The sequence below is a fragment of the Crotalus tigris genome, unplaced genomic scaffold (assembly GCF_016545835.1).
Source record: "Crotalus tigris isolate CLP2741 ecotype Arizona unplaced genomic scaffold, ASM1654583v1 scf7180000017573.2180621, whole genome shotgun sequence".
In the NCBI taxonomy this organism is placed as follows: Eukaryota; Metazoa; Chordata; class Lepidosauria; order Squamata; family Viperidae; genus Crotalus; species Crotalus tigris.
In genome coordinates, this window is record NW_024096483.1 from 919,830 (window position 1) to 933,962 (window position 14,133).

Below are 14,133 nucleotides of genomic sequence, written 5' to 3' on the forward strand. Positions count from 1 at the left end.
TAACTGGGTATCATCACCATACTGATGAAACCTCACCCCATGCTGTCTGATGATCTCACCCAGCGGCTTCATATAAATGTTAAATAGGAGGGGGGAGAGGACCAATCCCTGCGGCATGCTGCATTCAAGGGGCCTCGGGGTTGACCTCTGCCCTCCCACCAATACCGATTGCGACCGGCCAGAGAGGTAGGAGAACCACCGTAAAACGGTGCCTCCCACTCCCACCCCTTCAAGTCGTCGCAAAAGGATACCATGATCGATGGTATCAAAAGCCGCTGAGAGGTCAAGTAGCACCAAGACAGAGGAATAACCCCTGTCTCAGGCCCGCCACAGATCATCCATCAGCGTGACCAAAGCAGTTTCTGTGCTGAAGCCGGGCCTGAAGTCAGATTAAAAAGGGTCTAGGTGATCCGCTTCATCCAGAGACCGTCGGAGCTGGAGCGCCACCACTCTCTCTACAACCTTCCCCAAAAAGGGGAGATTGGAGACTGGACGGAAGTTATTTAAGTCAGCTGGGTCCAGGATAGGGTTCTTGAGAAGGGGCCTCACAACCGCTTCCTTCAAGGATTGCGGGAAAGACCCCTCCCTCAACAAAGCGTTGATCAACATCTGGAGCCAGCCTCGTGTCACCTCCTTGGCGGCCGAGACCAACCAGGAAGGACACGGGTCCAATAAACAAGTGGAGGCGCTCATCGCTCCCACCGCTCTGTCAACATCCTCAGTGGTCACAGACTCAAATTCATCCCATAAAACTGGGCTAAGACCTGCCCCAGTCATCTCAGAAGGCCCTGCCCAATCGGAGTCTAGGTCCGTCTGAATCCGAGCGATTTTGTCTGATAGGACCTGCACAAATTCTTCCACCCTACCCTGTAAGGGCACCCCGGCTTCCCGAACGTTAAGTAGGGAACGGGTTACCCTAAACAGGGCGGCGGGGCAAGATTCTGCAGACGCAATAAGAGCGGAAAAATGTGAACATTTTGCCGCTCGTATCGCCACTAAATAAGTCCTAATATAGGCTCTTAAAAGTGTCCGGTCGGATTTGGAGTTACTAGCCCTCCAGCGTCGCTCTAGATGTCTCTTCTGATGCTTCATCTCCCGTAGCTCCTCGGTAAACCAAGGTGCCCTCCGGGATCCACAATCACGGAGAGGTCGCAAAGGTGCGATCCGATCTAACGTCCCTGATGCCGCCTTATTCCAAGCAGCGACCAAGGACTCAGCCGGTTCACGGAGGAGGGAATCAGGAAAACCCCCAAGTGCTATTTGGAACCGCTCTGGGTCCATTAAACGCCTGGGGCAGAACCACCTAATCGGTTCCGCCTCCCTGCAGTGGGGGAGTAGGACCGAGAAATCTAACTTCAACAGGAAGTGATCTGACCATGACAAGGGAAAAGTAACTATACCCCTTAAATCGAAATCACATCTCCACTGCCCCGAGAGGAATACCAAGTCGAGCGTGTATCCTCCCCTATGGGTTGGACCCTGAATTATCTGGGTCAGGTCCATAGTTGTCATGGAAGCCATGAACTCCTGAGCCACACTGGAGGATTTGCCGAGTGACAGCAGATTGAAATCCCCCAGCACCATAAGCCTGGGGAATTCCACCGCCAACCCGGCTACCCCCTCCAGCAGCTCGGGCAGGGCTGTTGTCACATAGCTGGGAGGCAGATATGTCAACAACAAGCCCAACTGAACCCTTGAATCCAACCTCAAGAGAAGAGACTCACACCCAACAACCTCTGGGGCAGGGATCCTGCGAGGTCTCAAGGATTCTCGGACAAGAATCGTCACTCCCCCACCCCTTCCCTGGAGTCGCGGTTGGTGCATTATCTGAAACCCGTCTGGGCACATCTCTGAGAGAGGAACACCTCCCTCTTGGCCCAGCCAGGTCTCACTAAGTATACTTTTCTAAGTATAGAAAAGTAGAAGTCCAGCAGGGGCCTCTAACAGACACTGGAGGACTCCTTTTCATACCCCTCTCCTCTGATTCTTAGTGCTGCTTCCAATGTTTCTCCATGGCAACAGAGCTTGTTTCCAAGGTCTCTGTCCTAGTGATGAGATGGGACCGATCCCCTACCTCTTTTTGCTCCTGTCAAAGCTATGTTACCCATCCCACCAGTCTTGCCTGGTGATTTAGTAGGTATTGATGCAGTCACTATCTTGACTTTTATTATTATATTCTGCAGCACCCCTGCTTGTTATTATAATGGACTGGTCTGATCTCGGCCCTTACTACTCACCTTGTTTGATTTAGTCATTGCATCCCACAACCAAATCATAATCCAATGCTGGGTAGCAAGTGTTAACATTTATTTTGTAGGGCTAGATCAAATTCTTAAAAGCTTTTGACAGTTTTGCCAAGGCTGCTTGGAACTCTTCCTTAGACTAGTTGGAGACAGAAGTGTAAAAAGCTAACTTAACTGGTAAAGTAGGCTATATCCCATCTATCACAGACTATAGTTGAATCAAGCATATGTCGAGATAAAACTACATTAAAACCAAAGCTTATTTTGATTCTTGACTTCTTACCTTTCTGTTTTAGATATTTAGATAGATCAACTTACATGTGATCATAATCAAGGAAGAACCCCAAATGTCCCTGATCCTTAATAAAGAACTATAAAAAATGCAATTATAGTATAAAATTCACTGCATATTCAAAAACATGTGCTGATGTGCACAAAAATTCAGTTGTTTTAAATGATTTTAGGAGCTGCCACTCTTGAGTAAACATTTACATGTTTTAATGGCTTGAGAAATAAGTTGAAATAGGACCCCATTGATTTCAGAGGGCATAGATTTCTCCCCTTTCTGTCAGACATTTCTCATTGTTTATCTAACCCTAGTTTGTTCTTTTTTAAAATCAACCTTCTATAATTTCTGGCTATCCTCAAACTTCATCAGTTAGAACAATGTCCCCTTTTATAAGAAGAATCAAAAAGACATGAATCACCTTAAGAATGGTATTCTTTTGTGGTTCAGTTACCACAGCACTCATTCCAATTTATCTTGGTCAAGAAGAAGCAAGAAGGAGCTTCCCACACAGTTAAGTAGAAAAACATGGCTAGCTAAGTGAGTTATTTTCATGGTGTAATCTAAAACTCAGTGGTAGAGACTTCCGGTTTGTATTATGGCGGAACGGAACACAGGAAGGCAGGGCTCTGCCTTCCATGCTCGATTTCGCCCTGCTGGGGGCCCTGAAAAGGGCCTAAAATTGCCCCAAAGGAGTGATGAACAGGAGAGGTGCCTTGTCGATCATGGAGACAGCGGTCTTTCCATTCAATCCAAGGAAAGCCCTCTAAACCGGCAGGGGAAAGACCAGCTACATTCCTGTAGCTGGTCATTAGTTGCTGACAACCAAAGGAGAAAAAAAAGGCAGTACTTAAGATATCATAAACAGCATGTTTGGAACTGGGTGAGAATATTGATCCTTTACTATTTTAGAACTGAATTTCTTGGGAAAGGCTCCCAAGAAGCTAGAAAACCTCCAAAAGTAAATGGAAGCGGCATTTTAATTTTATGGGGGACAGAAACACACAATATTGAAGTGAAAGTAATATAAAGCTACAGTTTCGATAAATTTGAAAACTGAGATAACTGTTAAGATTTTCTCTTTGGAAAAAAAACATTGAGATGAAATATAAGAAATCAATCCTTTGTTTCAAGAGTGGAAAATGGACTTCGAATGACATGCAGTGGTGGATTTGTTTATAGCACCATAATTTGCTTTGCTTGGTGATTTCTACCTTGGGAGAACAGCTAGCAATAAAGGAAAATATTTTGGCATACTTATCATACCTATTGAGCTTGGATTTTTAATTGCAAGAGCTAGTGGGAGAGAAAGAAAAGTCGTTCTGACTTAGAAACTGCATTTTGAATCATGACATGCAAAACTACACATTATTCAAAACGTATTTAGTCAAAAAGAAACCTGAAGCATAAATCTGGAAATTAGAGTTATTTTCTATATGCATATAGAAGCTATGATCAGATCATCTCCCGATACCATATCTTACCTCAATTGTACAACAGTATATCCAGCTTTCATATTTTATAAAATTGATTAAATATAAAAGCTTTAAGGCAAAGATTATTCCAAAACACTTCCAAACAGTGGAGGTAAAGAGGACCGAAATGTATAACTGATGGTGCCATTAGAAGGCTACTCCCTTCACTGTTTTTAAATAACTATGAAGTGGCCATGATTTAGCTGAAATTAGGAAAAATCAATCCGCAAATTTCATTAAGGTCTCATCTACCTTCTTCATCCCCCAAAGTAGATCATAAGCATAGTCACAGTTTTACTTAGTGATTACTTTGCTTAACAACCAAATTGCCAATCCAATTGTAATTACTTGGCTAATAAAGAACTATTCTGTTCTGTTCTGTTCTTTCTGTTCTGTTCTGTACTGTACTATACTGTACTATACTAGGGCTATCTATATTTAACAACAGGGATTTGTTTTGTCCCCAAAAGGGACAAAAGCCTCTTATGATATTTCCTTAATTAAGCCAGGGTGCCCTTTGGTTATATATCACAGCAAAATAACTGATTGTGTTATATCCAGAGAAGTATCCTCGCTTCAAAGCTGTGCCAAAATTATTATGGGGAAGAAAAGAGCCATATTCTGCTTCAGATAACCTGAACCTCCTGAACTTACAAAGGGTCAAGAGAAGCATGCATGGTGCCAATATCTCCATATTGCCAAAATCAGGTTGAACAAATTCAGAAGTACTCTGCAATTCATCATGAATGGATAGAGTTAATCTGTTTGTGGCTGAGATAGAATTTAACCTTGCTTAACATAATTCCTGATCAACATACCTTACAACATACCTTACAACCTGATCAACGTATCTTCTGAAGAACTGCTCACATGCTACTATGTGGAATTCCACTCATGTAAGCAACCCAGCATGGAGTGTTGAATACCTGAAGCAGGCTGTTGCCCAGTATTTAATATGGTACACATCATGACCCCTTGGGCCATTTATTTTTCTGTATATAATACAGGTAGGATATATATTATAATATATAATATAGTACTCCACTCCACTCATGCTCCTCAGCAGAGCTTCGGTGAAGCCTCCCTTTCCTTCTCCTCCCTAATCCTGCTTGTCCCCAAGGGCCTCCTCCCTGCAGGGAGGGAAGATTGCCAGCTACTGGCACCTCCCAGCCACCCATCTCTCCAGCAGGCACCTGAGTTACTCCCTTGCTCTTCCCTTGCTACCCATTGCCATCAAGACATTTCAATTTTTGGCCTTGGTTCTAAAACAGCCAATTGCTGATAGCTCATTGAGCCTTGCCACCAGCCAATTATGTGTAGGGGCTAAAGAGAGGCAGGAAAGAGGCTAGGGATATTTCTCTCCCAACTACCCTTGCACCTCACAACCTTTGGGTTTCTAGGAAGTGAAGTTGGTAATCATGATCACATGACTGCAGCGGCCACAACTTTGTAAATAAACTGTATGAAGATTCTAGAGGATTCCACAGAAATCATAGGTCCTGGATTTTGGATGCATTCTTTAATTTACCCCATTTGAGGTACCTTCATTCAAAAACTGTTGCCCTATAATGCAGCATTTTGCAAACAGAAAAACAGACAGGAGAATTTCAATAGTATATACATTTCCTGTCGCTATAATCAGTGAAGGAAGAAAAACAAAAAAAGGCTAATGTTACCTACCTCAATTATATAAAGAACCACATTCTTATAAAAACAATACAGTATGCATTTTGTCACTCGATTGTAACTCCAGGCTCCATGGACAAGTAACAGCTTCTCCAAGTAGGAAAACTAGGGGGGAAAAAAATCAATTGTGTGCCATCAAATTATTGCCAACTCTTAAATTATGTTTAAATTCTAGACCATTCATTGCTTGGTGACCTTAACTTAGTATAAATTACTTTAAAGTTTTATATCTACCATAGTTTTATATCTACATGCCTGAAACATTCAACATGGGGCATGCTATTGGTTTTCAGTAATTATCCATTCTGAGTGCAGCACATGTCCCAATTTAAGTAGCTACTGTAAGTAACATGATGCTATTGAATTCCTGCTTGTGGGTTTCCCATAAAGAGATGATTGGCTAATGTGGGATACTAAACTAGATGCATCTTTGTTGTGGTTCAATATAACTTTTCTTAGGCATTTGGATATTCAGAACGTTATATCATGATCTTGTGACAAGATTTAATTCCATACCATATGTAATTGGAAAAAATACATTGCAGCAGGAGATACATAATGCAAACCTGCCCTCATAAAAATTCATAAAACTAGTTTTTATCTTCTTATGCTTCTAGTTCCTCATAATGCCTCTTCTTTGTGTATACTGGCTTAAAGCTACCTTAAATTTGTGAGCTTTCTGGGAAGAGAGTCAGTCTGGTATAGTGGTGAAGGTGCTGGCCTAGAAACCAGGTGATGGTGAGTTCTAGATCTTCCTTAGGTGGGAAAACCAGTTTGGTGACTTTGGGTCACTCACTCTGTCTCAGCCATTTCACAAGATTGATTTTGAGGGACAAATAGGAGGCAGGACAAATAGGTGTGCTTGAGATAGATAGATGGATGGATGGATAGATAGATAGATAGATAGATAGATAGATAGATAGATAGACAGACAGATAGTTATTTAAAAATTGATAGTCAGAGCAGTGGCATATGGCAGTGATTAAAGATATTTAAAAGACACAGCTCTAGAGGGTTTTATGTGCTGACATGATTATCCAACAATCAATGTGTAGTGGAAAGGAACTGGATAGCATCCCTTTCAATTGAAAACAGTAGTCAGATATTAAATGCATATGTGTCATGTGGGATTTATTCCTAACTAAACATTGACAAAATTACAGGCAAATGTGTAGAATTCTGGATATCGGTTAGACTGCTTTTACGATATAATTTTATATTGATCTAGTAAATCACTATATTACTATTCTATATGTTTTAATTGGTATTGTAGTAGCCTCACAAGGTGACATTTACTCCTCAGCCCTACTTGTATCTAGAAGCAAGTTAAAACAGTCTTTTGCTCAAACTAATTATGGGGTCTATCACAGGAAACTGACTGCTTTAGTTTTAATTGTTTATGTTGAACTTATTATTTTTTTCTACTGTTCACAGCCAGAGTCTGACAGGGCTTGGGCAGGCTACAAATTTGGGTTGACTGATAGACAGAGGCAGATAACCAACCCTACTATGGATGTTTTAATTATCATCTTGGGACTGTAAACTTTCAGGAATTCCTGGCAGATTCAGCAATAACAAACACACTTACTTAGGTAATATTGAAATAACAGAATTATCTGGTCTCTATATAAATTAAAGAACAATTCCCACCAATTTCAGCTTAAATAGGTGATAATGATTTATGTTCTGTAAGCTGCCCAAAGTCACTGGAGATGGACAGCATATAAATGTAATCAATCATGAGGAATGTGGAGAACTGAAGTACAGCAGCAGAAGAAGAATTTGGCCAGACACAAGTTCACAATCTTTCTCCTCTTCTAGTCATAGTTCAAATATAAGAAATAGAAGCAAAGAGCCAAGGCTCAAATTGGCATTGAAAAATGTACAGAACTATAATGAAATAATAATGGACTTCTTGAGACAATCTCTATCAGGATGGTCAACTTTCCTTGAGCCAGGAGGAGAAATTTGCTCTCTCAGCCCACTGGTAATATCACTGAAAGAGTGATAACGTTCCTGATCATTCAGTCCACTTTTGTTTTATGTAGGCATTTAAGGAGAATAACAGAAGTTCTCTGACAGTCCAAGTACACCTTTTCCTATTAGAACATTCCAATGACCCCTCATCCAACAAATTGCTTAAAGCTATGCTAAAAGTTTAGGTGGCAAAATGATGAGAGTCAGTTTGGTCTAGTGGTTAAGAAAGCAAGAGATTGTGAGTTCAAATCCCACCTTAGCCATGAAAACCTGCTACTCTGTCTCAGCCTAACTCACCTCACAGGGTTGCTGTTGTGGGGAAAATAGGAAGAGGAAGATGTGTTGCATATGTTCATTTCCTTGAGTTATTTGTTAAAATAATAAATGCAGAAACAAACAAACAAATTTACAAATAAACAAATATAGTCCAATTGGACATGGTTGTTGTGTTGAACTGTGAAATGGCATTTGTTGATCCTGTACCTGTGGGAAAATGCTAGGTAAATAAAAAAAATTTGATTATTTCAAAAACCAGAAAATATTCCTCACGTTAAGAGCCGTGGTGGCACAGTAGCTAGAATGCAATATTGTAGGCTGACTCTGCTCATAGTCTGGAGTTCGATCCTGACCGGCACAAGGTTGACTTAGCCTTCCATCCTTCCGAGGTTGGTAAAATGAGGACCCAGATTGTTGGGGACAATATGCTGACATTGAAAATCATCCAGAGAGAGCTATAAAGCACTATAGGGCGATATATAAGTCTAAGTGCTATTGCTAAAAGAGATTTTGATAGTGTTTAGAACATTTGGAAGGATGGAAATCAGAGAATTGTTTATTCATTTATTTAATATTTATTTATTTATTAGATTTAGATACGTCCCATTTCATTTAGAGGAGACTTTAGAATTAGAGAATTGAAAGGAGTGACTAAATCCATCTTCTGCCTTGTATTTATAACAGATGACTAGCTACCTTCTTCCATCATTTTCAGGCAATTGGTTCAAACTGATGTTCATCTTTGGAAGTTGTTTTTCCCCCACTAACATTCCTAACAATCAGTAACAATCTGCCAAAAGAGAGTTTACTTCCAGAGACCCAGAGATTTCCACTCTCCTGTCTGTTTTAGAAGAAAAATAAAATGAGAAAAATCCTGCCCCCAATTATTCAATCTGCTGCTGAATTTCTACAGCGCAGTCCCAGGGTGCTAGTGATTGGCACAAATTGGATCCCAGGGGTTGGGGTGATGTTATATATCCCCTATGGGATTCTATTTATTCACTCCTGCCTTATTGGCAATAACTCAGCAAAAATAATTTTAAAAGTTTCTATCAGATTAAAAATGACCATTCATTTAATATTTCCTACATTTTTAATACCATTCAAAGGCTTACTTTACTTCCAATGAATCCTGGTTCATATAGAAGTGTTTTATCTCCCATCTTTTCACCTTCACAATATTCCTGCACTGAGGATTAGATTTAGTGATAATGATTTTGCTAAGACAATTCAGCAGACTTTATACTGGGCAGGAATATGAATACAGATTCCCCAATACTAATCTAGCTTTTAATTTCCTATATCTCAAGGCACTGTGCCTCATTCAGAAGGAAACTTTGGAACCAAAAACACTCCAAAAAATTTCCAAGGATTATAACATACCAACTAATTTAACATCAACCAAGAGACCATGAGATTCTAGTCCCACCACTGGCATGAAGATCCAGCTGGCTTTTTCACTCTCTCAGCCTCACCCACCTCAAGAGTTATTGTTGTGAAGAAAATAACAGGAGAAAGGAGTGTTAGGTACGTTCGCCACCTAGAGTTATTTATAAATAATAATAATAAAGGCAAGATAAAAAATAAATATTGGCAGAGCTTAAGAGAAAGTAAGATCCAAAAAGAAGAATATACTCTAAAGAAATCCCTGCATGCATTTTCTGAGAGGAAGACAAATGATCCCATTAAAACAGCGTCCCATTTTTATATACTATATAAATAGGTATACATCCCACATATTTCCATACAGAAATACAGATTTTTGTGGTTCTGTTTCTAGAAAGGGACCAGTGAGATTCATGCTGAATCAGAAACAATGGTGCTTGTCACCTTGCAGGATCATTCAACATCTGGTCAGACCGCAAAGTGGCGGTCAGCCAGGGTTTGCCTCAGGCATCCCAAAGACTGCCAACACTTATTACATCAGTGAAATGCAGGATGTGAGAAGCAGGAGAAAGCAAAGTTTTCTTCAGAAAACTAGATTGATACTCACTCATTTAGAATTTCTGTCAGCAGTTCAATAATAAAGGTGATCTTTGAACATAATTAATTCCTTCTTTTGAAAACAATAAAAAATCTACATTCAAGATCTGAACTGCCTCAAAAATGTCTCTCTTTGGTTTTGGGAGTCTGAAAAAAAAGTCATTGGATTGCATTATAATGAAGATGAGAGATATGTTCAGAAGGGGGTTGTCTCTGCATCATATACTTTAAACTTTCTTAATAATAATAACAACTTTTAATATTTCATATCATAACAATAGCTCTGTATATGAGATATTGTTTGTTTAAAAGAAATAAATATTCCTAAATACATTAGTATTCAGAGTTGGAATCTATAGTCGTCTTATTGGAGGACTAGGTCACGACTCATCAAAATCAGATGAGAATCCTGCTATCTCCTCAAAGAACAGGAGAATGGAACAGGAGAATGATAACATTGACAGTAACTCTGAAGAGCCTTTGTATCTGTAGAGATAGACCAGAGAATAGGATAATAGAAAAAGAGCTTCAAGATGTTGTCAAAAATGTCTGATTAGACATGTATCTGTTCTGGAGGAGAAGGAAAAAGGAGGAAGTTAATCCTAATGTCTAAATTCCAACAATACTGAAGAATTTCAGCTTCTTGAGAACTCCAAGCTTAAGACCTAGCTTTTCTTGAGAAAGAAGGCTAACTCCGGCACTAAAACAAGCATCGTCTTCCACAATGAATACATTTGCTTCACACTACTGGATAAGTCTTCAAGAAAGAAATAATGTGCTCCTTTGAAAGTTATCTTGGAAATATTTCAGTATCACTCTAATTCAACTTTCCACAGTTTGGTGCCGTTAAAACAGTTAGGACTATAGTTCCCAATGTTCACAGCTGGACTCTGGCTGAAATCCTGGGAAGGCTGCTCTAATTAATATTGAGGCATCTTATTTCTTGTTTTAAAACCAAATTCCCTTCATGATGATGCATCAATCAGGAAAAAGGATAGACCAAAAAGGGATTCCTATTTACCTCACTGTTGTTGGGTTTGGACACTGGCTGGAAGGTTGTTTGTTTTGCTTTTTTTTTAAAAAAAAAATGCATTCCATCAGTTTTAGCCGGCCCTGCTAACAGAAAGAAATTATGAGGGTGGCAGTTCCTATGAGACCACACACTGCAACAGTATAAACTGATCTTGATTGACTTCTAACAGCTATTCCTTCAATCCCAGAGATTTAAAAAAAGGTGATGGTGAGGCTCTTCACGGATAACCTCTGGATAAATGCCAAGGGATTGATAAGGATCCCATATAACTATATTTCCCTTATCACATTGTGCTTGTTGGAACCCTAAACTCCAAAACTATAGTAAGTATTAATAGAGACTGAATTGGGGCTTGGATAATACCTACCACTGCTGCTTAACTGTTCAAAATAGAAGGCTATATGTTTTGCTTCAGAAGGCAAGGATGGCACTGCCAGGGCTGATGTAATTAATTAATATTAAATAACAAACATTACAGTGAATAATGAATATTAAACACTACAGCTCATGGATGATGGATATGATGGTTATGTTTGAATATATAGTTATTATAGTTATCCTCATTAAGGTATTTCTATATCATGTTAAAAGTGCCGCTGCATCAGAATATCTTATACGCCATCAAAGAATTTCAAAATCAGGACAACTGAAAAAAGTCAGTGATTCTTGCTCACCTCTGAAAGCTATCACTGATCACTCCTGACTAGAAGTAGGAAGCTAAAGAATATTAAACTTCTTTCATAGCATTTCCTTAGATCATTGAAATAAAATGGAGTGGCAGTCTCTACTGTAGAATAGGAACAGGTTATCAACAAGTGTCTATTGCAAGAATAAAAGTAAGAGGGGGGGAGGAGGAGGAGGAGGAGGAGGAACACCTATTATTTTGACAGCTGCAATGTCTGAGTAATTTTCCAGACTACTGGAAATATGATGGAAACACATTGATGAATAAAAAGAAACCGCAGCATTTAGGATGAAATGGCTCCTGGCTCAGTACAATGGAAGGTATTGCACGTATTTACAAGTTCTCTTCATTAAGTCAGCATCCTAAAAGGAAAGGGGGGGTGAGGACATTTGCTTGGCTTCTAGATCAGCAGTGAAGTTTTTATGCTGTCTATGCAGTCAACACCCTTTCAACAGGATATGGCAGCTGTTTCTTTGTAGGCATCTAACCTGTGCTATTGCATAATCAGAAGAGTTGGTTGCCTGCATGCCTTCATTGCCACTGATCCCCACTCCAACATGAGCCGTCTGGATCATTCCAACATCGTTGGCACCATCCCCAATGGCCAGAGTGATGGCATTCACATGTTTCTTTACCATGTCTACTATTTCTGACTTCTGCAGAGGAGACACCCTAGGAAGAAGAAAAAAAAGTCTGTCAGTTTCCACACATGCCAAACTATGTGTGACTTTTAAAGGGAGAGCTACAGATGCAAAAGAAAGAAAGAAAGAAAGAAAGAAAGAAAGAAAGAAAGAAAGAAAGAAAGAAAGAAAGAAAGAAAGAAAGAAAGAAAGAAAGGCAGTCACTGGAAAATTTCCTGCTCCAATACTTCAGATTTTAGAGCATATGCCAAATTCCTTCAAATCTACTATGGATGTAAGATTCATCAAGAATAGTAGGCTAAAAACGTTTTGATTACTAAAAAAAACATTTTTCCAATTCTTATACCATATGATAGCCTTCTCCAGATGTGTTGGGCTTTCAACTTTCATAATTCCATCTTTTGCTACCTGGCAGATTACAGGAATTGAAAGCCAACTCAATTAGAGGGCCTTAGATTGGGGAAAGATATAAGATTATTATTGAAACTGTTGCTATATTGAAAGAATTTTGTCATAAACATTCCCCTCCGAAGAGCTTCTGGAATTACTGCCAACTATAATGTTGTCTGGAGGGGATGGTGTGGAGATCTGTCTGAAGAAATTAGGTTTCCTGCCTTAAACTTCTTATCTTTGTGTTTTCCGTACAATGCAACTGGACTCAAGAAGTCAGAATATAGGAAACTGTTTTAGACATTTTCAATTGCTTAGTTCAATATTGTCTACTGTATCAGTGTCTCGCCAGAGACTCTGTCAAAGATATTTGCCATCATTTGCTATGACAGTCTCCCCAAAACAAAACAGAAGCCAGAAATACCAGACTGAGGAATATAGAAAAAAACTATACAATTGGTTTCAAAAGAAAAGGAGATACTCTTTTACCTAGTCCATAACTACTTGTTTAACCAATACCCACAAGATTCAGTGATGTCTACTAAGTTGAATAGCTTTTAAAAGGGAGAGTTTAAACAGTAATATCAGTTCTGACCAACTTTAGCGGGATGATATTGCGCATTTGTGTCCTGCATGTGAGTTTCTCTTGGCAATTCATTGACCACTATGAGACTAGAACATTGGCTAGAACAGTGGTTCTCAACCTATGAGTCACGACCCCATTTGGGGTCGATCGACCATTTCACGGGGGTCGCCAAGCAAGGCTGTCCGCCATTTTTTCCCCTCTTCCGGTGGGTGCCTTACCTCCCTTGGGCTGGGCAGCTGATGGCCCAGCCAGTGGTCGGCCTGCTCCGTCTCTGCCACTTGCCAGCTATGCCTCGGCCGGCGCACGGGGCGGCACCAGGCATGCGTGGCGCTCTCGGGCAGGGAAAGTCCTTGACTTATGACTGGTTCGGTAGTCCTCGACTTACGACCGGTTTAGTCCTCGACTTATGACCAGTTGGGGGTCATGGCATTAAAAAGGTTGAGAACCACTGGGCTACAGGGACTTCAGTCAGATCCAGAATAGAAGAAAAGATCTTATTTTTTCAAACGACTTTCAACGTATGAAATATAGGTGCTCCCACTAAGCAACAAAGTATATGTGTCAACTCAGCAGGATAGACCAGACCAAACCCATGCCATATAGGTCAGAAGTACTTTTATTGTAACAACTATAGTAACAGAATAGTGCAAATCTGAATGTGCTTCCCTCTCCCTCCCTTTATCTTCCTATGAACTAGAGAGAAGCTTATCTGAGATGTTTTCTCAAGTTATTTTCTTGGCCCAGGTTCAGTCCAACTTACTTTATTTGATCATCACCGTGACAGCAGTTCATCCTCCTGTCTGCCAAGGCCATTCCTTATTCCTTTAATAACAGGTTCTATTAATAAGCTACATTGACCAAGCATGTGATAC

General features: G+C 40.0%; 1 protein-coding gene across 4 annotated transcripts in view; it reads right to left on the reverse strand.

Annotated features, from left to right (window-relative positions):
• ATP8A2 (ATPase phospholipid transporting 8A2) overlaps positions 1 to 14,133 on the reverse strand; it is a 347,289-nt gene that overhangs the window by 146,162 nt on the left and 186,994 nt on the right. For all 4 annotated transcript variants that reach the window (XM_039356441.1, XM_039356458.1, XM_039356469.1 and 1 more), the window contains exons 26-27: positions 12,133 to 12,316; positions 5,685 to 5,795 (exon numbers count right to left, since the gene is read on the reverse strand). In XM_039356441.1, coding sequence (XP_039212375.1) covers positions 5,685 to 5,795; positions 12,133 to 12,316 — 295 coding nt within the window. The remainder of the gene's footprint in view (positions 1 to 5,684; positions 5,796 to 12,132; positions 12,317 to 14,133) is intronic.